The 8,205-nt window shown below is 35.1% G+C and overlaps 2 protein-coding genes across 3 annotated transcripts; one reads left to right on the forward strand and one right to left on the reverse strand.

Moving 5' to 3' along the window:
- The first annotated feature begins 226 nt into the window (after nt 1–226).
- Nucleotides 227–4,937, forward strand: LOC111405733 (ATP-dependent Clp protease proteolytic subunit 5, chloroplastic-like). 2 transcript variants are annotated; one of them, XM_023034753.1, is made up of 9 exons: nt 227–455; nt 579–686; nt 764–881; nt 972–1,064; nt 2,013–2,058; nt 2,144–2,216; nt 2,698–2,732; nt 2,837–2,925; nt 4,455–4,937. In XM_023034753.1, the coding sequence occupies exons 1-9, from the start codon at nt 325–327 to the stop codon at nt 4,647–4,649; spliced, it is 888 nt and encodes a 295-aa protein (XP_022890521.1). In that variant the 5' UTR covers nt 227–324; the 3' UTR covers nt 4,650–4,937. The 2 variants fall into 2 exon arrangements, with proteins under 2 accessions (XP_022890521.1, XP_022890523.1); XM_023034755.1 differs by having other exon boundaries at nt 231–455; nt 582–686.
- An 837-nt stretch (nt 4,938–5,774) lies between these two features.
- On the reverse strand, nt 5,775–7,340 carry LOC111405734 (probable WRKY transcription factor 65). The gene is made up of 3 exons (XM_023034756.1): nt 7,169–7,340; nt 6,869–7,009; nt 5,775–6,564 (listed from the first exon to the last, which is right to left on the reverse strand). The coding sequence occupies exons 1-3, from the start codon at nt 7,240–7,242 to the stop codon at nt 6,012–6,014; spliced, it is 768 nt and encodes a 255-aa protein (XP_022890524.1). The 5' UTR covers nt 7,243–7,340; the 3' UTR covers nt 5,775–6,011.
- Nucleotides 7,341–8,205: the final 865 nt, after the last annotated feature.

The following is an 8,205-nucleotide window of genomic DNA, read 5'->3' on the forward strand; positions in this document are numbered from 1 at the left end:
TAAATTCGATATTTTTCAAAATTCAACTGTTATGCTAGTAAGTAATATACGTCATATTCCAAAGTTCATTGGTAAAAATTCGACATTTTAAATTATAGTGAACAATTTAAGACATGAACTTAAATTCAGTGAGCAATCGAACACATGAATCTAAATTTAATAATCAAAATTTGATATTTTAAACTTTACTAACCAATAAAAGACATTGTCTTAAGTTTAGTGCCATTGGAACAATTAAGTCAAAAATATCAGTAATCATTTAAAGGAAAAAAAATCTCGCGTCGCCGCCGTCTAAGGCGGAGATCCGATCAGCAACCCCAAATAATGGCGCATTCATGCATCTCTTCCTCTCTCAGATTCAGTTCCTCTTCAGTTTCTTTCTCTTCCCCTACCCTTAATTCCTCTCCACCCTCCTCCAGAACTTTCTTCCTCCCTTTTCAATCTCTTCGTTCAAGGTACGATATATTATTGTATGTATGGGTGTGTATATATGTATCATATTTTGGTTGATTTTACTTCTATCCAATTGATTAGTTTATCTTTGACCGAAATAATTCTCATTTTTATTCTAATTTTAGTAGAAAATTAGGAAAGTCCAAGCTCAAGAGTTCTTCAGTGAGAGCTGTCTACTCTCCTGAGTTTTATGCTCGGGAAAGGAGCTCACGACAGGGTATTTGGTCAGTTAGGTAAGTTTTGTTTATGCAATTACTTCAACAAAAGAATGAAACGGAAGCTAACAATTTTCTTTTTTTCGAGTATTTAGGGACGATTTGCAGGTTCCTTCATCACCATACTTCCCATCTTATGCACAAGGGGGGCAAGGGCCGCCTCCGATGGTGCAAGAGCGTTTCATGAGTGTCATCAGCCAGCTTTTTCAATATGTAAGGCTTATTCTGCTGATTGAATTCTTATATATTAGTAATCACTGTTGGCTTAACTAGTCGTGAAATGGTAATTATGTTTGTTTACAGAGGATAATACGTTGTGGTGGAGCAGTTGATGATGATATGGCAAACATTATTGTGGCTCAGTTACTCTATCTCGATGCTGTTGATCCTACTAAGGTATGCTTACTTGGGCCTTGTTATTGTTAAATTTGTTTTCTATTGATAGGATTTTTATTGTCAATAAATTTAGTTAATTATTCTTATAACCACCTTTTGTCCATAGCTTGGTTGAGCTACACAGGTACATAGAAAATTTGCACACATACCCTGACTTAATCATTGTATGTGTAACTGATTTAATGATACGTAAAATTAGTGAAATAGCGGAGATCATTGAGTACAAATTTTTTTTAATCTATTTCTAATGTTGAAATGGTTGTAAATCTTAGTCCATGCTAGAACATACACATTGTGCTTGCTCAATATTTGATGGGAATAAATATTCTTCATGTTTTTTATTATTTGGTATTTTAGTGATCTTACACCTGTGATAGTAATGAAATCAGTGGTGGTCTTGTGATAGTAATATAACCCTTATGTGATTTTAGTCTTGTGATAGTAATATAACCCTTATGTGATTTGACTGTAATGGCTTAGGAGGTTTATCTTGTGAGGCATTAGTACACTCTTCTAAATGATGGCATTTGCCAGTCTGTATTGCACCCTGAAATCAACTATTTTGCTGTATGAAGAATCTAAGACTTGCTTTCAAATTTGATAACTCTTTATTTAATACTTCTCGAAAGCGTTGCTTTCTCTCTAATCACCTGATGCAAATTCTTTTCTTGCTGGCTATTTTATATTTCAAATGTATAGCGATAATTATAGCCTGAATGCCCTTCCTTTTGCATTTAAGCTTAAGCTTTTGACCCCATGGAAAAAGAGTGAAATCTTACTATCTGACTGATATTTGTTATTTATCTTGAACATGTGTAGATTTCTTCACATGAATTCAATTATGTGCACACTTATGTATACAGTTTATTTTAATTATATATTTTTTACTGTGAAATATAGGAATTGTGCGAATTATTTACCTATCGATTGTGTTGTGATATTTAACAGGATATAGTCATGTATGTGAATTCTCCAGGAGGATCAGTTACAGCTGGTAATATATCTGTTTTCCTTTTGTACTCCATCTTTTCTGGCTTTGACCATTCATCTGTCTTATTTGCTTCAAATTATTGTGTTAGGTATGGCAGTATTTGACACAATGAGGCATATTAGACCAGATGTTTCCACTGTATGTGTTGGACTAGCGGCCAGGTTACAATACATCAATTCTATTTTATTGCAATGTGGTGTAGTAAATATGGCTAAATTGCCTTAGTGGCATAGTTCCAAGAGTTATGGAGTATAAAATGAACTAAATGTTTGGCAAGATGCTTTATTCTTTCTTTGAGATTTGGTATGAAATATTTGAAGTGTTATCAATCATTAGTTCATATCAAATTTTTATAATACTAAAAATATCTTACAGATATATCGTTTCTTGTAAAATTAAATTGCATATCATCATAGTAACTGGCAAGGTTGTCTTTTCTTTGTTCTTGTGATATGTCAGTTTGGTTTTAGTCATCTTACTTTGATATCCAGCATGCACAAAGATATGCATGGTGAGGCCTTTAAGTTGGCAGTTGTTAGATAAATAGTTTCTTTGGGCTTCCTGATGTGCTTACTTGTTTGTATAATTGACAAAAAGATGTCGACGATTAGGCTTGAACTTGTTACCCTTATGCATGTGCAGCATGGGAGCTTTTCTACTAAGTGCGGGTACTAGAGGTATATTTATTTCGTTCACTTTAAGCAGTTTAACATTCCATTGGTGGTGGTTATACTTGCTGAAATTTCTATACAATTCTTTCCTTTGCTAATGGTTACTGAAGGAAAAAGGTATAGCCTTCCAAACTCGAGGATAATGATCCATCAGCCTCTTGGTGGAGCACAAGGTGGACAGACTGATATAGATATTCAGGTATCCCTTTTTTTTTTTAATCCAGTCATTCAGTTATGTATTCACATTGTGGACCCTATTTCTAATGCATGCAAGTGATATAGTTCATTGTGGCAAGAATTTGACTTTTAAATTCAAAGTTACCAGGACAGAAAAAAGACAAAAAGGTGAAGACTAAGAGGTCTTTTGGCTTAATTTAGAGATTTTACTGTTATGTAATTTCCAACCCCCCCCCCCCCCACCGTTTTTTTTTTTCTCCTTTCATCTTCTTCCTTGGTAATTCTGTTCTTGAAAAGGTAATAAAATTGAATTTCTTTCTTCAAGCGTGTTTGGGAAACATTATAATTTCCTTACAATTTAATAGTCAAACCGTCGAAATCAAAACATTAATTTTAACCATACATTTCGTAGGACTCACCACAACTATCCACTTATTCAACATTCATTTCTATTACATTATAATTTCTGCAACTTATATTTATTTACTCAAAGAAAAAAAGAGGAAGCTGTGACATGCCTCTTTCCTTTCTTCCTTCTCTCCAGTGTCTAATATGGTCTTCTTCCCTCTATTCTTTATCTTTTCTTATTCCTCTTATTCTTTCTAACAATTTTCCGTCTCTCTCATACCATCCTCATTGCTGGATTATTAATTGAATTTTGAATTTTTTTGATATGGAAGTTAGAGTTTTTGATCGAGAGTTAGTTGCTAATGGTGGCATGGGAAAGTGGGAAGGAGTTGGTGGTGGCAGGAAAAGGTGGACTTGTCGGCTGTGGTGGTGAAACTTGGTGGAGATGATGATGGTGGCAGAAAGTTTGGGAGGGGATGGTGATGGTTGGGGGGAGGGGCCCCTAGGGTGGGTTTTTGGGGGTGGTGAGAATAGTGAAGGAGGGATTTACTCATATGGCAAGAGAAGGTGAAGGTGACTAAGACGAGATAGAGGAAGATAGAGAAGAATAAGGTGCAAGTGAGAATTTTGTCATGTAATTTAGGGTGTTTGAATCAATACAGTGCCCAAATTTATTTGAAATATTCTCTAATTTTGATACTACTTTATTTTGTTGTACTTTTACTTATGAGGAAAAAAATAATTTTTTATGTTTACCAAACATATAAGAAAGAATCACTTGTAAGTAAGTTTGACCTGTGTACAAGTAGAGTCTAGATAAAAATGGTATTTTGCTTCACTCTCTCTCATTCTTTTTCCTTTTCCAAACACCAGTTTAAAATTATATTTCAAGTGAAGTATGAGTTCATACGTGGTCATGTTCAGTGAATTCTTATTCCTTTTATTTATCTCCTAAAGAAACAATAATGTGCTTACACTCCTAAAAATTGAGGAATGCATCTTCATGTTTATAACTCACATTGTCTGTGATTCGGAACGCTAACTTTGCCTATTGCCACCTATCCAAAATTATCAAATTGAAGGAGCAAAAAGTAGAGATGGTGTTAGCTAATAGTTAGAAGTTACGATGATGCTATAGAATGATTCTTAACAAGGCGCTACTACTCATGATCCTTAACTGGTAATCATCATGGTGTTACTCAGGCTAATGAAATGCTGCATCACAAAGCAAATCTGAATGGTTACTTGGCCTACCACACTGGTCAAAGCCTCGAGAAGATTAACCAAGACACAGACCGTGATTTCTTCATGAGTGCTAAAGAGGCCAAAGAATATGGACTTATAGATGGTGTTATCCTTAATCCACTGAAAGCCCTCCAGCCGTTGGCAGCTGCTTGAGATCTACAACAATGATACTCTGTGAAACTCCACTTTTCTGATGGCGTAATACTGAAAATGCGGTTGGAATCATCATGTTTTGCGCTATTCAGGTTAATTGCTAGTTTCCTTTAATTTAAGCCTTTTCAAGGCTTGACATGTAGAATAGATTTGAAGATACTGGCAATCATTTTATTAAGTGAGTTTAGATTTTCTTCGCTATGATTTATAGTTCAGTCACATGTTTTATAAGAAATGAACTTGTTTGATTATAATGCTCGTAGACAATACTATGGATGGTTCAGTACAGTTCGAGTCTTGTTACGTGAGCACATGGTAATACATGCGTGGAATATGCAAATCTGTTTATGCTTTCTACATGGTAATACATGCGTGGAATTGAGGATAGAGCTAAAAGCTTTTTAAACGTTCGCCCAAAAAAAAAATAAAAAAAAATCATGTTATAAAAGAAACATTTTAATAACGTATTTGGCAAGGTGGATTGAACTATATAAGATAATATTGATGAAGGAAAATAAGTTAAACTATTATAAGCCAAACATTCCTTCAAGCAACCTATAAGTCTTTACTGGGAAGCCAGATATATGGGGAGGAGGGAAAAAATATCAAATGCTTTTGGAATCTTATGCCACAAATGGGATTCTCCAGCCTTTAAAAAGTGGCAATATGTGTTGAAAATGTACAAATTGTAAGAGGTGCCAATAGACGTGAGGCCTATTTTACTGCTTTTGAAGAGGCAGATTCGACATCAGAACAGATCCTGTCTACCAAACTGCCAATGTTATAAATATCAAATCGACTCACTCCAAAAGAAATGATGAAATAAGAATCTCTAGGCCCTAATCGTCTTGACTCTCGTGTAGTTCCTTTATCTAGTCATGGGAAAGATAACAGTTATAAACCATTACCCTTTTGTCCTTTTCATTTCCGTGTCTTGAGATCAACTATATTGTACACTTATTTCATCGACAACAAGGAACTAACAGGGAATTGCAGGGGATCGTAGGCATCCAGGGGATCGGCCCATTTGGGTTTAAATTTATCTAGGAGTATTGAAAATTCGACATGCGTATTAGGCCGTTCCAGTAGCAAGGATTTTAGGGGATGTTTTTGGTACATGAGAGGTGCATGGAAAACCTTGTATCTTGCTTTACGGTTTAATAGAAACTGCATCAGCAAGCGGATAGCATGTGCATGAATGTTGCTCTCGAGATTAAGGCTCAATCCTTAACATGGTACATACGCATCAGAGTGACACTCAATTTTGCTAAATAAAAATAGTAGCTACATTTACATGAATAACTAGTTGGCTAAGTACGTTTCTCTGACTAACACTGCAAGCATTGAAAGTGAATGCTGGACTCAAGAAAGGTCTACAAGAATCCTTTCCTTAAACAATGTACTGCTTCTCATGAAATCTGTCACAAATGAAGAGATGGGTAGTTCTTCAAGCTCATCAAAGAAGTCGTTTTCTTCTGATTTAGATGCTGAGAAGTTCATTGGATGAGAATATTTAAGGGGCTCTTCATTTATAAGTACTCTGTGTGAATCAGAATCATATGAGTTTTGCAGATTTTCTGTGAAAGGTTTCATTTCTTGATTCGTAATGATCTCTGGGGCAGAATTGAATGGAGATAGGGAATAGTGGAAACGGTCATCATTGGGTAGTGGGGTTTCTTGATCCCTTATTTCTGGTTCTTGATCTTGGTCTGGTATTTCAGGAATATCCTGTGTGACTTCTGGGAGTGAAGGTTCAATGAGCTCTTGATTCTGATTGGTGGAGGAATGATGAGTGGGGCCTGGATGGTTATGATTGGATGTGTAGGTAATGATGAGTATGGATGCATCGGTTATGCATCTTTCCACTTGTTTTTTGGCTGTACAACCCTTTGATGTGCTGCATCTGTAGTAACCCCTGTAATCAAGTAGCAAGAAGAAAAATAAGTTCTTATCTTGGTTGTTGGGTTGGGGTTAGTGGAAGTTAAGGACAAGGATAAAAGCTTTTGGCCTACTGATAGTTAGTCCGAGACCAGACCATCAGAAAACACTATCGATTCAAGATGGCCCAGAAAACACTTGATCAGTGACAGTACGGTCTTAGACGACCCAAATGCACATGATCATATCATGATAGTAAGGTCTGAGACGCCCCAGAAAGCACTTTATCATATCAGGACCTTAACAGACCGAGTTAGTAAAATCAAATGAAGAAAATGAACCTTGGATATGGAGATCCTTTGATAGGTTTTTGTCCATATTTTCTCCAAGACCAACAATCCGGAGGAGGCCCTTCACTTCTCTGTTTTTTATCACTTTCTTGCATTTTCACTTCCACAACAATCCTTTGATCCATATTCTTCCTGCGAAATTTTAAGGGGAGAGAGAATCTATGAAATTTTCCTCTTGATTTCAAGGAAAATTCAAAGTAATCCAGACTACAAACAAGTAATTTGATAACCAAAACAACGATAAATGCAACCTTAGTTCGAACTTCTCAAAACTCTGGAAAAAAAAATTACCTCTTCTTGGATGCTTGAGCTTCATGGTTTATTTCTTTTGACATCTTGGACTCCAAATTTCCACTGTCATCCATGTTATATTTCTTGGGTTTTTCTTTGTAGAGTTACAGAAGAAGAACCTAAAGAATTGGAGAGGGAGAGGATAAGCAAAGAGATGACAAAACCAAGAAGTTGCCTGGGGTCCATTTGCAATAATGGACCGACTGCTGGAGTTATTATAATGTGCGTATAATACGCCAATTGATTGTCTCTCCTTTGTTAAATGATATATTGGAATCTATATGCATTTAAAGTTGTAGGGACTACATTACAGTCACTACATACTGAATTACCTACTGGATCGACGTGGACCCTTTTTTTTTTTTTTCACAACCGGTCCATTGCTCGGCCCATCCAGCAGGCCCTTAATTTTTCTTTTATATTTTAAGAGAATAAATTTTTGAAAAAGAAATAAAAATGTATAAACGGACCTTATCAGTTTTTTCCCCCTTTTTTCCCTTCAAATTTAAGACCTTCTATGAGTAGGGCAAAAAAATTGAAAAGTCAACCAAACCAATCAAATCAAACCGAGTCGGGTAGGTTTGGGTTGGTTTGAACCAAACAATTGGTTTGGTTTGATTAATTTTAACCATTAAAAAGTCGGGTTCGGTTGGTTACGGTTTAAGCAACCAAAATCCATTAATTAACCGATCAAACCACCAAATATATATATATTTTTTAATTTTAAAACTCATCTTGTTAAACGCCAAAAACATAATAAAAAAATAAAAATATATAATTTTATCTAAAATATTTTGTTTATCGTCTATATTTTTTCTACCAAAACTTTAAATGTCAAAAGAAAAGAAAGCAAGGAGTGTTTGATATAAATTTTGAATTCAGATTGTAGCCTTACTTTCATTTTGACCTAATTGTCTGTTGGTATTGGATTTATATATATGATGATTTTGAAAAAATTGATTCTTTACCATTCACACTATATATATTATTGATATGCATCACGCAAGAAAAAAATTTATATATAAAAAAAATAAATG

The sequence above is a fragment of the Olea europaea genome, chromosome 12 (genome assembly GCF_002742605.1).
Source record: "Olea europaea var. sylvestris chromosome 12, O_europaea_v1, whole genome shotgun sequence".
NCBI lineage: Eukaryota > Viridiplantae > Streptophyta > Magnoliopsida > Lamiales > Oleaceae > Olea > Olea europaea.

What these genes read in the sequence shown, in the direction of transcription:
- LOC111405733 (XM_023034753.1), top strand. Translation starts at nt 325, where the DNA reads ATGGCGCATTCATGCATCTCTTCCTCTCTCAGATTCAGTTCCTCTTCA. An exon ending in TTTCAATCTCTTCGTTCAAG is followed by an intron (nt 456 to 578) that starts GTACGATATATT and finishes TTCTAATTTTAG; the next exon opens with TAGAAAATTAGGAAAGTCCA. An exon ending in CAGGGTATTTGGTCAGTTAG is followed by an intron (nt 687 to 763) that starts GTAAGTTTTGTT and finishes TCGAGTATTTAG; the next exon opens with GGACGATTTGCAGGTTCCTT.
- LOC111405734 (XM_023034756.1), bottom strand. Translation starts at nt 7,242, where the DNA reads ATGGATGACAGTGGAAATTTGGAGTCCAAGATGTCAAAAGAAATAAAC. An exon ending in GCTCAAGCATCCAAGAAGAG is followed by an intron (nt 7,010 to 7,168) that starts GTAATTTTTTTT and finishes AAAATTTCGCAG; the next exon opens with GAAGAATATGGATCAAAGGA. An exon ending in AAAGGATCTCCATATCCAAG is followed by an intron (nt 6,565 to 6,868) that starts GTTCATTTTCTT and finishes ACTTGATTACAG; the next exon opens with GGGTTACTACAGATGCAGCA.